Source organism: Erythrolamprus reginae, chromosome 2 (assembly GCF_031021105.1).
Source record: "Erythrolamprus reginae isolate rEryReg1 chromosome 2, rEryReg1.hap1, whole genome shotgun sequence".
NCBI lineage: Eukaryota > Metazoa > Chordata > Lepidosauria > Squamata > Dipsadidae > Erythrolamprus > Erythrolamprus reginae.
Genome location: NC_091951.1, coordinates 203,699,858 through 203,724,373, shown reverse-complemented (window position 1 = coordinate 203,724,373; position 24,516 = coordinate 203,699,858). Strand labels below are relative to the sequence as shown.

The 24,516-nt window shown below is 40.1% G+C and overlaps 1 protein-coding gene across 1 annotated transcript in view; it reads left to right on the top strand.

Moving 5' to 3' along the window:
- The window catches only part of BGN (biglycan), a 76,412-nt gene that overhangs the window by 27,577 nt on the left and 24,319 nt on the right, over nt 1-24,516 (top strand). Inside the window, exon 2 of the mRNA XM_070741377.1 lies at nt 17,956-18,209. Within this exon, the coding sequence (XP_070597478.1) occupies nt 17,972-18,209 (238 nt within the window). The 5' untranslated portion in view covers nt 17,956-17,971. The remainder of the gene's footprint in view (nt 1-17,955; nt 18,210-24,516) is intronic.

The window sequence follows — 24,516 nt, the reverse complement described above, 5'->3', positions numbered from 1 at the left end:
TAATAATAATAATAATAATAATTTATTAGATTTGTATGCCGCCCCTCTCCGAAGACTTGGAATAGAAAATAGAATAGAATGGAATGGAATGGAATAGAAAATAGAATAGAATGGAATGGAATGGAATGGAATAGAAAATAGAATAGAAAAGAAGAAAATAACAGAAGAGAATAGAACAGTGATGGTGAACCTATGGCATGGGTGCCACAGGGGGCATGCAGAGCCATATCTGCTGGCATGTGAGCCATTGACCTAGCTCAGCTCCAGCATGCATGTGTTTGCCAGCCAGCTGATTTTTGGCTGACACAGAGGCTCTGGGAGGGTGTTTTTGGCTTCCAGAGAGCCTCTGGGGCGATTGGGGAAGGTGTTTTTACCCTGCCCTGGCTCCACGGAAGCCTTTGGAGCCTGCAGAGTGTCAGGTCTGCTTCGCTCAGATTTTAGGAAAGTAAAACTCCATTTTGAACTTCAAAGGTCATCTTTACTAAATCAGAAGTGAATGCATCAAAAAAAGAGCACAGTCTGAGGAAAAAGGCAGGAGAGATGCCTATTACAAAGTAACCCAAATACCCCACCTTGTCAATTCACCCAATCCCCATTATCCATCTTCGTCAGGTGGGTGCATCTTTGCCGGCGATCGCGTCACACTTTTGGAATGTATGGCCATTAGCCTTGCCTTGATGATAAGCGGCTCTGCTCTGCGTAACTGTGCCAGCTTGCAGCTGCGCCCCCCTTCTTCACCCCTTTTTATGAGAAACGAAACTTCCCTGGGCTCCTCCAGCAGATTTCTCCCTTCGCCCAAATCCCAAACACCTCCCTCCACACACACACACACACCCCTTTCTTATGACAGCTGAAGCACAGTTGAAGACAGGAAGAAGCTCAGAGAGGCTGACAGAGAGGGTGAAACACGAACCTACTGGGCCCACCAGAAGTTAGGAAACAGGCCATTTCTGGCCTTCATTTCAGAGCCTCTGGGGGGGAAAACTATTTTTGCCCCCCCCCCCCCAGGCATTGAATTATGGGTGTGGGCACACACTTTCAGTACCTGAGGGAAAAAAAGGTTTTCCATCACTGGAATAGAGAATAAAGAATACAGGACAGGACAGAATGGGACTTTTGTAGGTATATTCTTCTTCATCATGTTCCAATGACATTTCCCCTTCATGGCTCCCCAGTACTAATTTTAACTTGAAGGGACGATTCTTTTTAACAGGGTAAAGCAGAGGAAAATCCCCTTTTCCAGAAGCAGCACCACCATCCTGTTCGGCGATGACAACGTCCTCCCATTCGCTGCTATTGATAGTAACACAGCAGGGACAGCCTCAGTTCAAGTGACAGGTTTAACATCATGTGCAACTCCGTCCTTTAATACAGATTTACCACCTCAGTGACAAGCCTCTGTGGTAACAAATTACATCCTTTCACCTGACTTTCTGCAACCTAAGTATTGAAACATGTCATATCCAAGTCCCAAATTGCAACTTACTAAAGTGCAGGAGTCGCCCGCTGCTTCTGACGCTTCCTGGTAACATGAAAAGAAAGTACCAATGTGGTATTGTTGCATCATCACTTAGAATAGCTTGATGCTCTCCAGATGTGGCTAGGAATTATGGAACTGCATTGAGGCATATCTGGAGGGCACACAAAAAAGAGCTATTTCAATTTATTTATTTATCTATTTTTATTTATATATTTGTCATACAAGTATAGAATTATAGTTTGTATTAACATAATAAAGTATAAAGAGGTGATAAAAAGGAAAATAGGACTGAAGGACAGGAACGGTAGGCACAATAGGGCGCTTATGCATGCCCCTTACTGACCTTTTAGAAAAGGGGAGAGGTCAACAGTAGATAATTTAAGGTTGAAGATCTTTGGGTTAGGGGAAGAAACAACAGAGTCAGGTAGTGAGTTCCAGGCATTGTTGCTGAAGTCATCTTTTCTGCAATCAAATTTGGAGCGATTTACATTTAGTTTGTATCTATTACGTGCTCTTGTGTTGTTGCTGAAGTAGTCACTAACAGGAAGGACGTTATGGTGTATGATCTTATGAACAACTGTTAAATCATTTTGGACACGACATAGTTGTAAATTGTCTAACTGCAGTATTTGAAGTTTGGAGGAATACAGTAGTTTGTTTCGAGAGGAGGAGTGAAGGACTCTTCTTGTGAAGTATTTCTGGACTCTCGCAATTGTGTCAATGTCAGTTATGCAGTGTGGGTTCCATACAGGTGAGCTGTATTTGTATTGGTCTGCCAAATGTTTTCTAAGCTTTGGTTAATAGATCAGTGTTTCTGGAGGAGAAGTTACGTAAGATTAGGTTTGTAACTCAGTGCTTTTTTAGCAATGTTGTTACAGTGAGCTCTGGCACTTAGGTCATTGGATATGAGTACTCCAAGTTCTTTGACAGGGTGTGAGGGTTAGCTATGAGTTTGTTACTTCCAAGTATGTATTTAGTATTCTGATACTTTTTACCAACGTGTAAGACAGAGCAATTGCTGGTGCATCATGGCTGCATCCCTTTTTCTGCAATACGTTAATGGAAAGTTGTAGGGGATGTGTAAATTGGCAATGGTTATTGTATTTTTATAGCTTGGTTGCAATTCTCTTTTCCATGTGTGAATCGGTCATAAATCTGTCCCAGAAGCATTCTGGCTTCTGATCTTTTACAGACTTGAAGCAGCTAAACTGGAACAGCTAAACAGCTAAACAGCTAAACTGGAACAATTTTAATCATAGCTAAACCTGAACTGAAATGAAGGATGTCAAATGGTTTGATTCTTTCTGGTCAAGTTTAAAAAAGGTTAAAATTAAGATAAAGTAAAGAAGGGCGCTTTAGTGGACCAGCTGCCAAGGAGAATTTGAAAAGACTGTTACAGCATGCTGTAGAACCAAGATCCTTGGAAAGTCATGATGAATAAGGAGAAAAATGCCTCTATTGAACATCTGTTATCTTAATTATCAGATATGCAGGAGTTTTAGTATCCCATGCAAGTGAATATCCTCAGTGTTTGATATTCTATCTGAGTTAATGGGTTCAAGACTGAAGACCCTGCTAGAGCAATGCATAAAAGAATACTGAGCCATCACACAATGTATAATAATCACACAATTAAACACTTCAAGCTTTAGACACATCGTTTCCAGGAAATGCTGAAATCTGGCGTGCATTTCTTAGAGTAACCATCTGTCACAGGCTGCAATTAAAGCCTAATGTGATGTTTGGAACATTTGAACATTCATAGCTGTGCATAAAAGAAATAAAGGGAAGAAAAATGATGCTGCAGAAGACGTTCAATGGCAGAGCACAAGTAGCTCAGGAACAGCCGTTTGCTCAATATTTCTGTCATTCTCAGGGTTGCACTTTCTGCCCATTATATATTTGGTTATAAAGTACAGTGGTACCTCTACCTAAGAACACTTCTACTTACAAACTTTTCTAGATAAGAACCGGGAGTTCAAGATTTTTTTGCCTCTTCTCAAGAACCATTTTCCACTTACAAACCCGAGCCTCCAAAACTGTAACTGGAAAAAGCAGGGAGAAGCCTCCATGGGGCCTCTCTAGGAATCTCCTGGGAGGAAACAGGGCCTCCACCCCCCCTGTGGTTTCCCCAATCGCACACATTATTTGCTTTTACATTGATTCCTATGGGAAAAATTGCTTCTTCTTACAAACTTTTCTAGTTAATAAACCTGGTCATGGAACGAATTCAGTTTGTAAGTAGAGGTACCACTGTATAGTACTGTGGTTATTTCTCACTATTTGATACTTATTCCAGCCTTTAGAAAAACTGGCTTTCTCCATGTACATATCCAGAATTTTGGATTTTGGTCGACCTTAATTTATTATTATTATTATTATTATTATTATTATTATTATTATTATTATTATTATTTATTAGATTTGTATGCTGCCCCTCTCCGTAGACTCCACTTTGACACCACTCCTTTCACTAATACAAATTAGGGGGTGTATATGGGGTGGGGGCAGTTCAAGAATTAAAGATAATGCTTACCTACTGCATTCCTCTGAAATTTTCCTGTTTTCCTCCACACAGAGCATTTCTAACTATGTTACGAGATATGTCCAAGCAGTTGCTTGTTTATTTATTATTGCCTGAAACATTCCAGGGATGTAGGTGGTTGGCATCCCAAGGACAGGGTTTTTTTTGCTCCAGTTCAGCCTTTCCCATCCATCTTCTTTTAAAAAACCAGAGAATGTTCACCTCCACTGTGTTATCAGCCTGTCTTGACTGGTTGCAAAGATAAAGGTGTTTTTATGCAAATGATATTTTAATGGTTTCCTCAAATGCTATGCAATTTATTCAGCTTCTAGACCTTGGAAGTGCCTGGGAGATGGAGATGGGGCGACCTGGGGGAAAGGAATATAATTCAGCTGTGCATTTTGCTTGACTTCATTATACCTTTACCTTCATACCCTCAATCTTTTATTGGCACAGAGAGTATTCCTAAATTATTCTTCATTGATTCCAGTGGTGAAATCCATTTTTTTAAACTACCGGTTCTGTGGATGTGGCTTGGTGGGTGTGGTGGGGATATTTCAAAATCCCCATTCCCTCTCTACTCCTGGAGGAAGGATATTGCAAAATCTCCATTCCCACCCCATTCTGGGGCCAGTCAGAGGTGATATTTACTGGTTCTCCAAACTACTCAAAATTTCTATTACTGTTTCTCCTGAACCTGTCAGAACCTGTTGGATTTCACCCCTGATTGATTCTCAGCATTAGCCAATATTACCCTCTGCCCTCATGATGTTGCTTACTTGCATTGTGTGTGTGTGTATGTATGTGTGTAACATATTTTTGCTGATAATGAAAAGGGAGGGAGACTACTATAGATCTATTTCAGGCTTATTTTCCTTCATCAGGTAGCCACACCTTACTGGGATTTGAACCTGGGGCTCTGCCTTGTAAGGCAGAGGCCTTAGCCTATAGGCTACAGACTCATATCCTGTATCAGCTTGTACCAGGGAAGGTTTATGTGTATGATTTTATTTTTTGTTCAGTCACCCTGGTATGACATGGTATCACAACTTCCTTTTTGCCTCTCAGCCCCACTAGGGGCCACATTCTAGGGCAGATAAGGTTTTTTTATAGCAGAAACTATAATCTATAAGTGTAACTAACACACACACACACACACACACACACACACACATCAGTTCTTTCTCTCATTAATGTGAGCTCTGCTAAGAATATTGAGAAAACTTTCAAAGGGCTACTGTTGCATTTGTTGGGCAATGCTTTTGCTTAATGGTCAGTTATTTAAAGGAGGTGCCGAGCTAGTCATTTGGGCTTGGTTGCATTGTAAAAGCTTGTGCTGAGACTGACAAAAGAAAAAGAGGAGTAAGCAAAAAACGATTTAAAAAATGAGGGAAACTCCCATTACTGACTAATAAACAGTCCTTTTGTCATGGATACATTTTGGGAAAAAGTGACTCAGAGATTTCAGAAAGATCCTGCCTTAATGGATGCGCCAGCAATGCATGGCTCCTCAGCATCTTATAATTCTGTATAAAGGTAAAAGTTCCCCCTGTCTGGTCATATCCAAGGCTAGGAGGCAGTGGTAATCTCTGTTTCCTAGCCAAGGGAGCCAGCATTGTCTGAAGGCCCTTTCCATGGTCACGTGGCCAGCATGACTATATACGCCGAGGTGCATGGAGCTCTGTTTCCTCCCCACGAAAGTACCTATTTATCTACTTGCAATTGCATGCTGTCAGATTGCTAGGTTGGTAGGAACTGGGCAGTGGTGTCTTCTAAAACCTTTTACTACCAGTTTGTGCACATCAGTGAAGGGCCGCACTTACCTTTCCCTACCGGATCGTTCTGGCGCAGGTGATGTGCGCAAACTCTCCTACATGAGTTTTTCCTCCTGTGCATGCACGGAAGCAAAGAAATCAGTGAAAATCACCGAAATCTCACTCAAGGACGTTCGGACGTGCGAGATTTCGGCAATTTTCTCTGATTTCTTTGCTTCTTTGAAGCTAAGGAAGGCCAAAAGCCTCTGAAATCTTGCGCATGTGAGCATCCTCATGCAAGATTTTGACAATTTTTGCCATGCATGCATGCACGAGTGTGCGTGGGGGCGCAGCAGGGACATGAAGGTGCGCACGCATCGCCATTTCCACTACCAGATCGGCATCCCAGGTGTACCGGCACAGCCCTGAAATGAAGCAGACCACACAGGAATTCTCAAAGACGGTTCCGTTTATTCAGCTCTCTTGCAAGTGCTTCTCCCATTCCTGCAGCTTCGAGGAAAATCTCGAATTTTGCCATGTAGGCGTCCCATGATGACTTTTCGGGGTCGAAGTAGTCGGGAGCCCGGCCGATCTGGAGGTTATTCATGCTTGACACGTGGATTCGTCGTTCTCTCGTCGCCAGTGAAATGAAGCAGACCACACAGGAATTCTCAAAGACGGTTCCGTTTATTCAGCTCTCTTGCAAGTGACTTCAGCAAGGAACACGTCTGGCTGTCAGTGTCAAAACAGCCCTATTTATACTTTAAAGGCTCGCGCCTAAAAGAAACGGCCGCGCGTCTTAACCAATCAGACGCGACCTTGATTTATTCACATTTTAAATTGACAGAGACAGTATTTTTACAGAATTTCTTTTTACAGACTTAACAAGCCCAATACTGGTGCACCCACTTGTACACGTGACAGTGGGCAGAGCATCCTGCCGCCGGCGCTACCAGTTTTAAGAACTAGGCCGAATTTGGAGCAACCCACAGCTGGAGCATGAATGGGAGCTTACTCCCCCATGCTTGCCCTGATGGCATGACGAAAGGGCCCTGAACACACTCAAACCATAACCTGACCTGTGCTCTCAAGAGCCCCACAGGCAAAACAGAGGTGTGGACCTCTATACAAAAGGTAGACAATGATCTCAACTCTCCTGGCATTTCCTCTGGGAAGCCATTTTCTCATTGTCGTTGTCTACATCTAAAGGCCTGGGCACAAGCAAGGAGTGGGGAGTGGAGAAAGAGGAAAGGCCAGTGTGGATTCGTTTCCCTGTCTTTCCTGTCCAAGGCTTTCTTTTCAGTCCAAAGTAGCCCCCAAGGCAGCTCTGGGGATCAAGGGATCTGTCTGTTTCTGAACACCACAGGCCTACAGGCAGGCTAAAATAACGGCCAAATTACAGCCTTTCCTTTATGCAATTACAGGACATCTGCTGACTGCAAAAATCCAGGGAAAGCTACCATATTTTCCCCCAAGTATTTATAAACAGTTATAAACATATGCTGATTTGCTTGCAATCTGAAATCCTAGCATAGATAAGTCTGGGGGAGGGACTGGCCTCTCATTTAGCTGGCTGTGCCTGCGTTTTCGATCTGAGATTCCCCCTGAGATTCTCAACCTTTGGACAGTCCCCTGTAGCAAACAAATCAACCTTTGACAATTTAAATTAGGAATATATGATTAGATAGATCAACAAAATGAAATTTGGAAAGAGAATTGAACAAATGATAGAGACTGTACATTCTACCCAAAAAACAAACATAATTATTAATTGGAGACATCACAAGACCATTTGAAATAACAAAAGGAGTCCACCAGGGATGCCCTTTATCCCCTCTGCTATTTATTTTTACACTAGGATTTTTATTAAGGAAGATTAGAGCAAATAAAGAAATTAAAGGAACTAGGATTAAGAAGGAAGAGTACAAAATTCAAGCATTTGCAGATGACCTAGTATCAGAGAGACAGGACAAATTTTATTAAGGGAAATAGAGAAATATGGAGAAATAGCCGGCCTTAAAATTAATAAATCCAAAACCAAAATGATAGTGGAAAATATGACTCTAAAACAGGAAAGAGAATTTGAGGGAAAACTGGGACTAAAATGTACAAAGAAAATTAAATACTTGGGTATTTGGCTAACAGCGAGATGCTCTTCAATCAAAGAAGATAATTACGGGAAATTAATACAAGAAATAAAAATGGATTTGGAAAGATGGGGAACATTACAATTATTCATACTAGGTCATATTGCAACAATTAAAATGAACATTCTACCAAAATTCTACTTCATTCAAACCATACCTATAAAATTAGATAAAAATTATTTACAGAATTAAATAAAATTACAATAACATTTATTTGGGCAGGGAAAAAGACAAGAATAAAATTAATGGATCTTCAGGATGAGAGAAGCAGAGGTGGGATGGGGCTTGCAGACTGGCAACTGTACTATAAAGCAGCAACTTTGGTATGAGTCAAAGAGTGGATCAATTTAAGAAATAAACGATTCTTAACATTAGAGGGACATGACCTATCAAAAGGGTGGCATGTCTTCCTATGGGATAAAGAAAATAAATAACATAAACAACATGGGATAAAGAAAATAAACAACACCCCAAAAGAGGGTGGTTAGTAATAACTATAAATATCTGCATGAGCAGAAGCAAAAAATACCTAAATCTCTCATGCGCATGTGCCCCCCTTGCGAGATTTTGCTTCCTGTGCATGTACAGATGCAAAATCTTGCTGAGATGCATGCCAGAGACCCAAAGTTGAGCACGCAGCTCCAGTTTTACTACCAGTGTGGCGTCCTCATCTGTACTGGTAGGAACACAATACTGGGCGCAACATTTTCTAATATGGCGGAAAACTTATCACCAACACTCTAACTCGTTTTAAAATTAATTTCTTAGCAGTGTTTTTGGAAATGGTTGGCTTCTGCCTTTATCCCTAAGCTCAGAGAGAATGATGAGCTCAGACACACACAAATGACTTCATGCCTAAAAATCTCTTATCTTCCACCAGTTTCTAGCCCCGAGCCTCGAACCACTGCATCAAACCCAGTTGTTTTCTTTCTTTTTGTTCGTTTGTTTTGAGGGGTGTTGCTGTTGTTTTAACAATAGTAGTTTGGAGCTAGATGTCGCATGTATGCAATTTATGTACTTTTTGTGGATGTCCTTACAATAACTAGAAATTTACATTTAAATTCCATTTTGCTTTGGTTCACTGTCCTCCTTTACCACCTGAATTCGACTGCAAAATTTCCAGCAAGCTTTGTCTGGAAAAACTGGAGGATTTATTGACTGTAAATACAGGAATGAAAATGCAAATTGTGCATTCCCAACTAAAGTTTTATAGGCGAAGAGCTCTGTGTGATTGGTAAAAATGGCATATCTGTAGGGCGAGGGACAAAGTCAGCTCAAATTGGATAGAGAATGAGATTTAAAAAAACATGTATTTTAAATGCCATCTGCTTTTTGGTAGCCATCTACCTTTTCCTGTTTTATTCAGTCTTAAAATCATAAACTTTGGGAGAGGGGACTTACACCTTTCTTTAAAACTGGCAGCAGCTGCTAGAAAGGCTGCATAAAAATCTTGAATGGCAGGCTGGGAGCTGCAGCTTCTGTACCCATGCTGTATGTTCTTTTCCTGATCCTAACGATGCAAAAATGACATACAGTCAGTGTAGGCATTTGCAGCTGGCAGGTCAGTCTCCTGGCACAGAAAAAAAAAGTGAACAAAAAATGGGAAATGGTATGCTAAAAATAAGCAGGAAGTATGTTCCTTTGACCCTCTTTTCTTTGATGTTGCTCCTTGATCGCTCACTTTTTGTGAAATATTCAAGGAACCTCATATCATCGCAATCCTGTTTTTTTATTTCTTCTCCTGACTTTCCTTTTTTATAGAAATTTAGGGAATGGGGATGGCTTGTAATACAATGCAATGGCAAAAGCCATTCTGTTAGTGAAATGGACATAAACTACTATACTAGTTGTAGTGTCTTTAATTAAAGAGTACAGTACTTGTTTCAGGATTCAGAGTTCTTTTGCCATGCACAAAAAAACAACCCTTTTAAAAAAAATACTACGAGTCCTTTATTCTGAATAGCAGTTGCCTGTAAGTACTTTTTCTCGGAGAATCTTTTTAGGAGAATTGACATTTGCTTTCACCTAAATGCAGAACATCCAGCCCATAGTAATGCTGAAGGATATGAAAATAACTGCAATTAGGATAACATGGAGGAGAATTTGAATTTAAAATTATAATTGCAATTACAATTCTTAGGCTTGTAGAGTCATAGAACTGTAGACTTGGAAGGGAACAAAAGATGGGAAATGGTAGGATAAATATAAGCAGGAAGTATGTTCCTTTGACCCTCTTTTCTTTGATATTGCTCCTTGATCGCTCCGAGTCTCCGGAGAGGGGCAGCATAAAAATCTAATTAATAATAATAATAATAATAATAATAATAATAATAATAATAATCCCACCTCTCACCACCCAGTCCATATCTGCTGGCACACAAGCTGTTGTTCTAGCTCAGCTCCAACGTGCATGTGTGTGCCGGCCAGCTGATTTTTGGCTCACACAGAAGCTCTGGGAGGGCATTTTTTGCTACCAGAGAGCCTCCTGGGAGTTGGGGGGAGGGCACTTTTAACCTCCCATGGCCTTTGGAGCCTGGGCAGGGCAAAACACAAGCCTACTGGGCTCACCAGAAATTGGGAAACAGGCCATTTCTGACTTCCAGAGGACCTCCAGGAGGTAGGGGAAGCTGTTTTCATCCTCCCTATGCATTGAATTATGGTTATGGACAGTGAAGGGTCACAAAATATTTTACTACCACACTGTGGGCATGGCTTATTTTGTGGGTGTGACTTGATGATCATGTGACTGGGTGGGAGTGGCTTGATGGTCATGTGACCGGGGGTGGCTTAAAGGTCATATGACTGGCTTAAAAGTGGCCAACTTGACGTCACTCACTTCAAGGGTTTGGGTTAGGGTGCCTGGCCTCTCCTCGCCTCAAAGAGATACAAAATATTTACTATTACTGAACATCCAAAATATACTATTTAATCTATTATTTATTTATTTACTTACTTACTTACTTACTTACTTACTTACTTACTTACTTACTTACTTACTTACTTACTTATTAGATTTGTATGCCATCCCTCTCCGAAGACTCGGGGCGGCTCACAACAACAATAATACAATATACAGAGTACAAATCCAATATAAATTAAAAATGAAATTTTAAACCCATAGACATTAAAAACAATCATTACTGCACAATCATACCATTCTCATGTATTACAGTACATACATATTATACGCAAGCACTCGAAAATATACATTATCTACTATATGTATGCTCCATTTTTGCTACCCCCCACTGCGTTCCGCCCCGTGTGGGGAGCAGCCCATGACCGGGTGTGGGCACTCGTGCGTGCGCGATAGCACCCACGCACACTCTTTCGGCACCCAAGGAAAAAAAGGTTCGCCATCACTGCTCTAGGGCATTGCACACAAGAACAAGGACCGTCCCCATCTACCCCCCCCGTTGCCACCATTCTCCTAAACAACTAATTCCCACATCACTGTCAAACTATTTAGTAAGGATGTGTATTACTATTCTTCTTCTGATTTTCCTATTACCTATCTCCTTTTCTACTTATGACTATAACTTTGTTCCTTGTATCCTTATGATTTATATTGTTTTATTTAGTTTCCTAGCATGATTTAGGTTGATTGCTTATTTAGTATCCCTAAGTGTTGTATCTTATGATTTATAATGAATGTATTTTTATGATGACTATGATCATGATTTATCACTTACAGCTTCTATGTACACTGAGAGCTTATGCACCGAAGACAAATTCCTTGTGTGTCCAATCACACTTGGCCAATAAAGAATTCTGTTCTATTCTATTCACAAGAAGGGGCTGATATCCTATCTCCCCTCAATCTTCTCTCCCCCCCCCCGGGCTGAACAATCCCAAGGTCCTGCCACCTATCCTCATAGTCCTTATATTAACTTGGTTGGTGTCTTCCAAAACCTTTCTAATCTGTCAATATCCTTTTGGAAGTGTAAATGGTAAAAAAGTAACCGAAGTGTGCTTTCTCTGGTGCAAAGTGTAAAGGAATAAAAACTTCACTTGTCATTCCAGCAGCACTTCTACAATGGAGCCCAGAATTGCTTTCACCATCCTAGCAATTGTCTCACACTATTCATCCATTTTTAGTTTATGAACAATGACCACACCTGGATCCCTTTACAATCTAGTGCTTTCAAGGCATCAATCCTATGTCTCCTCTATGTTCTCTATATTTTCCTCTCTCTCAGTGGAATGCTTCATGTTTCTTTCTGTTTGAAGAGCATCTTAGTCCAGTCTTCCAATCTATCCAGACTAGATTACAATCCCATTCTGTTATCATGATCAGGAAAGACTTAATGAACTCGATCTGTATAGTCTGGAGGACAGAAGGAAAAGGGGGGACATGATCGAAACATTTAAATATGCTAAAGGGTTAAATAAGGTTCAGAAGGGAAGTGGGTTTTTAAAAAAATATTTTTATTGATTTTTAATAGGAAAGTGAACACAAGGATAAGGGGACACAATCTGAAGTTAGTTGGGGGAAAGATCAAAAGCAACGTGAGAAAATATTATTTTACTGAAAGAGTAATAGATGCTTGGAACAAACTTCCAGCGGACGTGGTAACTTCGAACAAACAGTAACTGAATGTTAACATGCCTGGGATAAACATATATCCACCCTAAGATCAAATATGGGAAATAGTATAAGGGCAGACTAGATGGACCATGAGGTCTTTTTCTGCCGTCAATCGTCTATGTTTTTATGTTTCTATGTTTCTATCATGGGCATTTCTCAGGCTTCCTGCACATAATAACTAGGTTATTAATAAAAAGGTTGAATAATATTCAACTCTAAGACGGTTTCCTGCAAGATTGCTGTTTTCCAGTTTGCTGTAGTCGTTAGGGTATGAGGCTACAGAGCAAGAGGCAATGAAGCCAGCTGGGTGATTTTTGGACCAGTTTCATTTTTTTTAGTCCTGAGAAGCAAGCAAGGGCAACCCACTTCTGAAAATATTGCCCAGAAAACTGAAAGGTTTAGGCAATCACCAGAAGGCAAAACTAGCGTAAAGGCACCAATGCACAAAATTTTGATGGTGTTGTTCTGAATGAGACAAATTTTCACCTTCTGCTATATGCTCATTCTATTTTGAATTTTTTCCCCAAAAGACACATTGCTCTGTCATTGATCTTTAAATTTTTATTTATGTGTTTTGCTTTTGTTCCATTTGTGTACTGCCTGAGTCCCAAAAAATCTGCACTGTAAAAATCTAGCTTCTATTTCACTCTTGTTAGATGTTATAAAGAAAATTCCTAACCTATTTGTAGGCTGTGTATAACACTTTTCTCAATGATGCCCCCCAAATGTTTGGCACCACAATTCCCAATATTTCCAGGAAGCCTGGCTGTTGACTGCAGTTGCTGAACTTGATGAACTTTTTTGCTTGATCATATTTCTAAAGTTGCCTAACTCAACCAACTCTGGGTGGTTTACAGTAAAAGCAACCAATAATAACTGCCTATCTCCCCCAGGAGAGTCAAACCAGCTAAAAAACCCAACATAATTTTTAAAGAAAAGAACAAGACCTAGTCATCCATATCATTCAACAAACAAACTTCTCAGGTCCTGGGAGGTGGGGAACTTTATTTTGAATGTTCACTTAGAGCAGGGGTCTCCAAACGTGCCAATTTTAAGACCTGTGAATTTCAAATCCCAGAATTCTCCAGTCAGCTATAATTCTGGGAGCTGAAGTCCACAAGTCTTAAAGTTGCCAAGTTTGAAGACCTCCGACAAGATCAAGGCAATGCAAACTTCAGGAGGGAGGTTGGGGCTAGTATTCCAGAGGGCAGGTATCAGGGGTGGGCTACTGCCCTCACAGGGGGGGGACGCAGTGGGGTAGCAAAAATGGAGTTCCACCCCAGAGCACCCAATTTGCATTGAAAGATGTTGAAAGAAAATGCAGGGCGTCTTGCATAAGCCACGCCCACAGTGTGGTAGTAAAAATTTTGGTAGCCCTTCATTGGCAGGTATCATGGTAAGGAAGGCACGCTCAGGTGCACTGCTTCAAAGATGGGACCTGCAGCATGCCAATTCTGCTGAATCTTACCAGGGTGGTAGGCAAAAAACATGTGAGAAAAAGTCCATTCTTTAGTCCAGTGTTTCCCAACCTTGGCAACTTGAAGATATTTGGACTTCAACTCCCAGAATTCCCCAGCCAGCGGATGCTGTCTGGGGAATTCTGGGAATTGAAGTCCAAATATCTTCAAGTTGCCAAGGTTGGGAAACACTGCTTTAGTCAGCCAGACCATATGCCATGGATAAGTCATCACCAATACTTTAAATCAGAGATGGGTTTCAGCAAGTTCTGACCAGTTCTGGAGAACTGGTAGCGTAAATTTTGAGTAGTTTGGAGAACTGGTAAATACCACCATGCCACCATCTATTACCTGCCTCCTGAGTCCCAGCTGATTGGGTGGAAATGGAGATTTTACAGTATCCTTCCCCTGCCACGCCCACCAAGCCACACCCACAGAACCAATAGTAAAAAAATTTTTTGAAACCCACCACTGCTTCAAATTGAACCTAAAGATCATCGGATGCAATACAGATGTTACTGTGGTAGGCAGCAAACAGGGACAGCTGCCTCTGCTGTGATAGAAATGTTCTAAAGGCAAGGAGAGGAAAGATACGATAGCAGGGGTAGGTAAAGTTGGCTCTTCTATGACTTGTGGACTTCAACTCCCAGAATTCCTGAGCCAATCATGCTAGCTCAGGAATTCTGGGAGTTGAAGTCCACATGTCATAGAAGAGCCAACTTTGCCTATCCCAGCGATAGAGAAAAGCAGGTTCCATCATGAAGACTAGCAGAGTTAGAAGGATGAATGGCAAAAGTTCTGAGGAGGATTAAAAGGAGAAATAACTGGCTGCACTGAAAAATCTGTGGGCTATTCCTTTTGTATCCTGTACTGCCTAGAGAAGGGAGTCCCAGCAGGATAGCTGAGAGGACCACCAAGGCAGATAATAGAGATGTTGCAGGCCAGATGTGAGGTTAACTCAGATCTGAAGGGCATTGAGGACAAAATGGCTTAATGGTTGCTTCGGCAGGGGAGGAGAAATGAGGGAAAGATTGACTGCTGTCTAGATTGTAAGGTACCTCATGTAACAGAAAAAGGGGGAACAAATTTAACTCGGTCGACTGCCCTGCCAGAAACTGCTTTAGTTCAGTTACATAAACAAAAGTAAGCCGGCCTTTCATTAAAAGACAGTGCTTACAACTGCAAAGCCCAAGTCAAAAAACCAGAGCACGAAGCAACGAGAGGCTCCAAATGTAAAGAGGAGCAACTAGCAGCGTGGAGGAATTGTGCGCCAGGAGCTAAGAGGCACTCTTTGTTCCCATCTCCCAAAACACGAGGATAAGAGAATACCCCAAATTAATTAGAAAAAGTTGGATTGGGAGGATGGAGGATCTGGGGGATGGCCAGAGAACATATTGGCTTTGATTGAAGCACGGTGTGGTTAATAATGGAAATAAGAAAGCCCAGAGGGCTTTAGTAACAAAGAGGTTCCCCTTGCTCTGCCTGGTTTCTTTTTCACCCATTTCCTTTGCAAACAAGAAAAAGCAAAATCTTCCACCAGCGCTTTCAAACGAGTCTTTCTTGGCAGATGGAGTTGGCACCCTCAGAGAAGCAGCGTTACAGCTGTTTGCAGGGCCTGGACTGAATGAAACTAAGCTATATGTTGCCAAGTCAGCCCAGCTTTGGGGGAATAGGCCATTGGCAAGGATCCAGGTGGTTACTCCGGCAATTCTGGGCTGAATTTTGAAATATATTCATTGCACAATCAACACCGGAGTGAGTATATTCACTCTCTCCCACATTTTCTGAGGTTCCTGACTCATCACCCATCCCTCCTGGTTCCTAAGGGCTTTTGTCTCTTCTCCTTCGTATAATGAAATAATTAACTGTACAAAGTCTCAACTAGGAAGGGATTGATCCAAACCTGGATTCCATTATAGAGTCACTAGGTTGCCACATCCAGTGTCAGTGTTGCATTAATTAAAGTTCCCGATTTAAACTAAACTAAATCAAATTAATAGAGGGTTACTGTAAATCACAGAAATAAATAAAAATTACAGTTACTGTAATTTGCAACCTCCCTTACCCTGGGGCTGCCCAGAAGTATTGGCTGTAACGACTCTGTCGTCCTACTAGATTGGTTTGGTAAGACTCAGTTCAAACTGGTTTCTTAGCACTTAGCACCAGAGGACAAGAATTGAAAGTTATATCCTCTTGAACTTCCTGGAGAAAAAGTGGGTCCATTGAATTTCCTTCCTTCCTTCCTTCCTTCCTTCCTTCCTTCCTTCCTTCCTTCCTTCCTTCCTTCCTTCCTCCCTTCCCCTTTCCTCTTACTTTCCCTTGGATATATCCATGGCAGCAAGATCTTTCTGGCACCACAGTTTCATACAAAAGGACAAAAAGGGACATTTCCATTTTATCACATGATCATCTGGGGATGAGAAGAATGGGAGGGCACAGCAACTCCAGATCTCATAGAGAGGGGAAAAAGAGGGGTGGGTGGAGTGGATAGTTGTGAAACAGGAACTGTGGGAAATTGTAGAATGGGCTTGAGCAAGGTTTGCCCCAGGGCTGAAATCCAACATTTCTAGAGAACCTGTAGCAGAAATTTTGAGTAGTTCAGAGAACCGGCAAATACCACCTCTGGCTGGCTCCAGAGTGAGGTGGGAATGGGGATTTTGCAGTATCCTTCCCCTGGCACATTCACCAAGCTATACCCCCAGAACCAGGGCGTACATAAGTGCACCAGAGTGCCTACCGTCCCTTGTCCTATTGTCTCTCCTATATCTCCTATATCTTCTCTTCTGTACCTATAGTACCTTCTGTACTCAGAGTCTGCGGAGAGAGGTGGCATACAAATCTAGGGGCGGCATACAAATCTAAATAATACTAATAATAATAATACTAATACTAATACTAATAATAATAATAATAATAATGATAATGATATATCTTTTCCTGCTATTCTCTCATAGTTATATTTTACTCCTTTATTTTCTCTTCTATTCCCCCTTTAATACATTCTACCTGATTATATCCTCTATAACCCTCATTGTGTATTATTGTGTATAAAATAATTATAAAATAAGATAAGATAAAATGAAATGAAATGAAATAATAAAATAAAATAAAATAAAATAAAATAAGATAAGATAAGATAATAAAATAAAATAAAATAAAATAAAATAAAATAAAATAAAATAATAATAATAAAATAAAAAATAAAACAATAAAATAAAAAATAAAAATAAATTAAAATAAATACATAAATAAAATAAAATAATAAAATAAAACAATAAAATAATAAAATATAATATATAATATAAAATAAAATAAAATAAGAAATGAAATAAAATAAAATAAAATAAAATAAAATAAAATAAAATAAAATAAAATAAAATAAAATAAAATAAAATAAAATAAAATAAAATAAAATAAAATAAAATAAAATAAAATAAAATAAAATAAAATAAAATAAAATAAAATAAAATAAAATAAAATAAAATAAAATAAAATAAAATAAAATAAAATAAAATAAAATAAAATAAAATAAAATAAAATAAAATAAAATAAAATAAAATAAAATAAAATAAAATAAAATAAAATAAAATAAAATAAAATAAAATAAAATAAAATAAAATAAAATAAAATAAAATAAAATAAAATAAAATAAAATAAAATAAAATAAAATAAAATAAAATAAAATAAAATAAAATAAAATAAAATAAAATAAAATAAAATAAAATAAAATAAAATAAAATAAAATAAAATAAAATAAAATAAAATAAAAAACCCGTAGGGAAAAACAATTGAATTTCACCCCTGGTTTGTCCCACTGTTATAATGTCAGTGAAGAGCAACAAGATTGGCTCTAGTCCTCTTACCAGAGCATTGGGCTATGGTAGGTGCCCAATGATACCACACTTGGAGTTATTGTCAAAGAAGAAAGAAACTCTGATTCGGAGGACCTTGAGAATCTCAGCTCCACGCACTCTCTGATCTCTGTCCATCTTTTCCATTCCTTAGCCTGGGACCTCCCACTATGGAGCACTTCCTTCTTCTGCTACTCCTCCTGGGCCTGGTGAGCAGTGAGCTACCATTTGTACAAAGAGGATTCTGGGACTTCTCCATGGACGATCCCTCAGTCCAAGAAGAGGAAGAGGCGTCTGGAATCTTCCCGACTTCGAGTGGAGTTGAGCCAGACGAAATTCCTTTCTACCCAGGGCTCTGTCCCTTTGGCTGTCATTGCCACCTGAGGGTGGTCCAGTGCTCTGACCTAGGTGAGTCTCTTTCTTCAGGGTGGCGTGGGGGAGGGGGAGGAGATTTACAGCAATTGGGCAAGACCCTGATCTGGCATTCATTCTGGAGATCCTGGTGCTATGAATAGAGGTAAACATCTATTGTTGGAAAATTTAAACTTAGGAAACAAGAGAGTTTAAAATATAAAACAGTTGTTCCAAAAGCTATTAGAACATCGAATAACAGGCTTGGGAAGGGTCTTGATGGTCTTTTATTTGTTTGTTTGTTTGTTTGTTTGTTTATCTGGACTTATATGCCACCCAACTCCCAAAGGACTCTGTACAACCCTCTGCACTAGCAGGAGATCTATTACTAGTGATAACAAACCTTTTTGTGTTCGGGTGCCAAAAGCACCTATGTGTGTGCAATGGCTTGTGTGTGCCCATACCCACACCCATAATGCAATGTCATTCCCCCATGCATGCATGCAGAAGTCCCCTCCCCCTCCCGGTGCTTCCCTCCCCCACGCATGCAAGCAGAACTCACTGAAGCCTCAAACTTTCATTTTGGCCATTTGGCTATTTTTCACCCTCCCCAGGCTTCAGGAAAGCCTGCTGAAGCTTAGGGAGGCAAAAAATGGCCCAATGGCCCAACCGGAAGTTTATTTCAAACTTCCTGTAGGCCCATTGGGTCCAATTTTTGCCATCCACAAGCTCCGGAGGTTTTCCTGAATCCTGGGTAGGGAGAGAACGGCCTCCCCCGCCATCTGGAATGCTGAAAATCAGCTGACCAGTGTGCACATGTGTGCTGGAACTGACATAGGGCAATGCCTCACATGCCCTCATATATGGCTCCGTGTGCCACCTGTGGCCTGTATGCCATTGGTTCACCATCACAGATCTACACCGTTCCAGCCCAATGGCTGTCAAATGTGAGAAATCAGGGAAACCAGGCAGTTCAAATGAATATAGTGGTTTATTGCAAGCTTCAACTTTTCTACAAGAACTTGAACTACTAAAAGCGAAAGCAAATTGGCAGTAGATAAAGAGTCAATGGAATTCAAGGTGGGCTGGACTCAGATCTCATTAGGGCATAAAGGGATGCAAGAGTGATGACATATTTGACCTTTCCCTCTGGCTTAGCCTGGTCATCTCCTGCACCAATCTTTTCTTTAAAACAGGTGATGGAGCATTCACAAGTTCAGGAGGTAAGCCAGAGGTCTTCAAACTTGGCAACTTTAAGACTTGTGGACCAACTCATGGCATAGCTGGCTGGAGAATTCTGGGAGCTGAAGTCCACAAGTCTTAACATTGTCAAGTTTGAAGACCTCTGAGGTAAGCCATTCCACTGGTTAATTGTTTTCACAATCATGACATTTCTCCTTAGTTCTAGATATGTTGTTGGCAGATGGATGAATGGGTGGGTGGGTGGGTGGGTGGAAGGGAGGAAGGGAGGGAGGGAGGGAAGGAAGGAAGGAAGGAAGGAAGGAAGGAAAGAAGGAAACACAGATAAGAGCAACCACCTGGAATCTTTAGATCTCTCCATCAGACACAGTATTAATAAATACAGGAAGGTGACATGCTGCTGAAGTCTGCAGAGCCTCTCGTGAACCTTGCTAGAACTTCCCATAACAACTATCTGGCTCCCTTTTCCTTGCCCCCATTCTGTCAGTCAAACAGGCTTCTGAGAGTAAACAAAGAGCTCTTTGGCAAATTCTAGATGCAGCTGAGTAAGAGAAGAGTAACCTGGCTATGTGGTTTATCCATTGTGCTAAGCCACATTGTAAATTACAGTTGATTGAGTTCACACACCAAAGTAGAATGTGATTAGCTACTTTTTTTTTTAACTAGATGAGTTATATGAACAAAACAAGCCATACTAAGAGATGTTTACAAATTGTGGTCAGTGCATATCTTTCTTAAGAATCAGCATTTTCTAGACTGCAAAGTAGGACATGCTATAAAGCATCCTTTTATTATTGAAATGGATGTCCATGTGCCGCCTCTATGTTGGTTGAGGCAGGCAGGATTCCCTTGAGGGAAAGGGAGGGTCTTGCCTTCTCTTTCTGCTCAAGATCCCCATGTACAATTGGTGGGCCACTGTGTGACACAGAATGCTGGACTCGATGGACTTTGGCCTGATTCAGCATGGCTCTTATGTTCTTATGTTTTTATCCTTGTTACTTATTTCACAGTTGTTATTATTATTATTAGCATTTGTGATAAATAATATTTTTAATATATGAGATGTATGGCAAAGGGAAATAAAGTTCTTTTTCAGGGCTTTCTTCAAAATTCTTCCCAACCTGGAAATATAATAGTGCATCTACACAAATAAAACCACTCTCACACTAAGAAAAAACACTACAACAAAATCAGAATCAAGTTGGAAGATTGATTCAAACATTAAGCAGTGATATATTTAGGAATAATTTATAGTCTTGAAATTAAATTAAAATAAAACATTAACCGGCTAAGGCCTAGTTAACTAGCTGCCTCTTTGCCAACTGCCTAAAAGTGAAAATTGTTCTTTGCTGAAATGAAGGGGATAGTGTTACAAGAATTCTAAAGTATTTTAAAACTAATATATCGTTGGATTTGTTAGGGTGGAGATTTTGGGGCTCTGTTGAAAACAAGCCTTGTAGTTGATTGTTTACATTACAGTCTCCAGAATTGTCTTTACTGATTGGAAACTCTTTCTCCTACTTAAACTTTGAAGAACATGAATTTAAGATCAATTTATTGATATACTGTAGTTCCAAATGGAAGAAGGGGGCACTTGAACTTCACTTCTTTGCACTTACTCAAAGTCACATTTCAGCCTTCAAAGACATTTCTATGAAATATATGGCAGTTCAGTGAAGTATAAATTATTTGTCCCACTTATTTCACTTCACGGTGAGTTCCCTCACAAGTAACTCCTAGGAAATCCAGATCTTGGCTTGACAACATAAAAAGTTTGGCATGAGGGTGGGACCCGATGCTGTCCTGTTGCTCTTTACTTTCCCAATGTGTTTCTCAACGGAATGGTGTTTTACAGGTGTAAAAAGTACAGGACTGCATTAATCATAGCTGAGAGTTGAGGTAAGGGTACCATCCGGAGGATAGTAGGTTAAAACAGGATTGCTAGGTCATTGAAACACTAGTAAAACAGAGTGTCTGATTTAAAACAAAAATAACTTTATTCAATTTTTTTTAAAATTAAAGAGACAGAAACTAACAAAAACTGATAATTAAGGCAGAAAGTCCTGCAAGACTGATTGTGCTGTCACCCCTTTGCCTTTCTCACACTAAATCATGTTATATGATCTCTTATTCACATAATAAATCAGGGAGCATCTTCCTGAGCCGCTTTCCAATATTATCTCATTTTTTTGGACTCGTAAAAGGTTTCAGCCCCTTCCCACGGTTAGAACAATGTACATGTGTATGTATTTCCTTTATCAAAGATAGGCAAATTTCAGGATTATGTGATTTTCAGTTTCAGTTTAAAGCTCCCCAACCCCAACAACAAAACCCTTAACTAGAGTCTTAGTTGAAATATATAAACTTAAAAGCAACTAATTTGGAGTCCATAAATTTTCATGAACAGAACTTATCTATCTATCTATCTATCTATCTATCTATCTATCTATCTATCTATCTATCTATCTATCTATCTATCTTCTATCACATTTATATGCCACTCACTCTGAAACGGACTCTGAGTGGCTAACAACAGTTATAAATACAATACAAGTAAAAAACAGTAAAAATATCACTAATATCACATATATAATAAAAAACCATACATGCTAACAATCAATCTTAATTCCAGGCCTGCCGGGAAAGCCAGGTTTTAATGCAAATCTCTGGGGGCAGTTGATTCCGTAGGGTCGGAGCCACCACAGAGAAGGCTCTTCCCCGAGGTACCGCCAATCAACATTGTTTGGCAGATGAGACCTGGATAAGGCCAACTCTGTGGGCCCTTACTGGCTGCAGCGAGATAACTTAATGGAGCTGATAGTTCTTCTGTCTCATAATTCCAGCCTAGTGATTTTGTTGCTGCTGTGGTCAAACAGTGAGGAATCCTTATTGCAGCTCCCTCAGAGATTTACCAATTCAGAAATTCAGATTCATTTTATCTATGCTCTTCAGATTCTACAAAAGGACACACTGATTCCAAAGCATTTACATGTACTCTTTGATTTCCAACCTTAATTAAGCCTAGAATTACAGTCGTACAGTGGGTATCATTAAGGCAATCATTAAGTGGGTCACTATGTGACTGTGACTGAATTTACAACCTTTTGGTCATTAAGCCAACAAAAGCCTGGATGGCTAAAATGAACCCATTTTCTTCAATTTGCAATTTTTTGCCAGAAACTGGAAATAGATGCCAGAAAGAGGCAAAGAACACTAAAAAAAGCAGTAATGTGACTGTGGGATAGCTGTTGTCAAGCATCCAAAATGTGATCATGTGATCACAGGGGTGTGTGGACATCAGAACTACAGAAGTGGGATGCAAACAGCTGTAAGGACGTCTATCGTAACTCCGAATGGTTGCTAAGTGAGGACTCTCTGTATAATCCAATAGAAATTACAAAGGTGGCTGTCTGAGAAGGACCATACCAGGGATGGGCAAGTCACCAGACTCTGAATATTTGGGTACTTAAACAAGGTTCCCCAAAGAATAAGTATGAAGGAAGATCTTTATTTTAATGTTAACCTTTCAATGATTTGTGTCTGTAACGTGCAGCTGTACGGTTCCAACTTCTGTATTAAAAGAAGAAAGTGCCTAGGAATGAAACATAGAAACATAGAAGATTGACGTCAGAAAAAGACCTCATGATCCATCTAGTCTGCCCTTATACTATTTCCTGTATTTTATCTTACAGTGGATTTATGTTTATCCCAGGCATGTTTAAATTCAGTTACTGTGGATTTACCAACCACGTCTGCTGGACGTTTGTTTCAATCATCTACTATTCTTTCAGTAAAATAATATTTTCTCACGTTGCTTTTGATCTTTCCCCCAACTAACTTCAGATTGTGTCCCCTTGTTCTTGTGTTCACTTTCCTATTAAAAACAGTTCCCTCCTGAACCTTACTTAACCCTGAAATTCTGATTGCCAGATTATCTGTGTATTTGTATAAGGCTTCAGAGCAAGCGATTTTCTCTTTCAAAAACCTCTATTTTGCTTTTTATTTTTTGAAACAGTCATTTACAGTAGTTTATTCATTCTTCATTGGCTGAAACTAGGGGTGAAATGCTACCGGCTCAGACCAGTAGCGGTGACCATCAGTGATTTGGAGAACTGATAGTGGTGGCGTTGCGAGGCTCCTCCCACCCACAGGCCGCCATTTTCTTTTTTTAACCCTCTGCGTGTACGCAAAGCTTTCTGTGCATGTACAGAGGGTGAAAAAGCACCCACTTCCGAACCGGTAGGGAAAGTAAGTAGATTTCACAGTTGGCCGAGCTTATTAATGGCCTTGTTTGAAGTGGTCAAGGTAAAATACAATTCACTACTGACAATTCTGTTTCTTAATCACCATAAATGAATATTTAGGACTTAGACAATAAATCAGAATCAGACAAGCAGATGTGGAACAGACAGATATTCAACAGATGCAGTTTTTGCAAAAAAACTAATGTTCATGCCAGACAAGGCATCGCCAACACAATTTATAAAGAAAACACAAGACCTCCATCCAGTGAAGGGCTACCAAAAGTTTTACGACCGCACTGTGGGCATGGCTTATGCATTTTCTTTCAACATCTTTCAGTGCAAATTGGGTGCTCTGGGGTGGAGCTCCATTTTCGCTACACCATTGTGTTCCCCCCCACATCTGGGCAGTAGCCTACCCCTGCGTCCACCACAAATTTTTAATGCAGCAGCAACAACCCTGTGAATATTTTTCAGGCTTGTGCGTACACAGTGTGTATCCCTCATCCCTCCTGCAGCCTTGAATAGCGCTTGCTTCTAGTGCATTGATCACGCATGAGCCACATCAGATTTACCAAGCGTGACTTAGCATCATGTGATTGTAAACAAGGCAAATAGATGAAGGCAAATAGGTGGAGTCACAGCGAATCCACGCGAGGATACTGTAACTGTAATAGTGAACCCAAAATACAGCATGGTTTATTGTGATCCAGGACTCAGGTCAGAATCAGACTGTAGTGCCAGGCCTCAGGCCTGTACTTTACTGAGCTAATGAAAGAGTAACCTCTGCTGCCAAAATGGTTCCACCCATTTGGGAGAGGAATTCCTTGGAAAGCTGACATCTTTTTGTTTCAAACATTAATCTGAGGCCAAGCACAGCTTGTCAGTCCAGATTGTAAGATTTTTCTTTTGGGGGGAGGGGG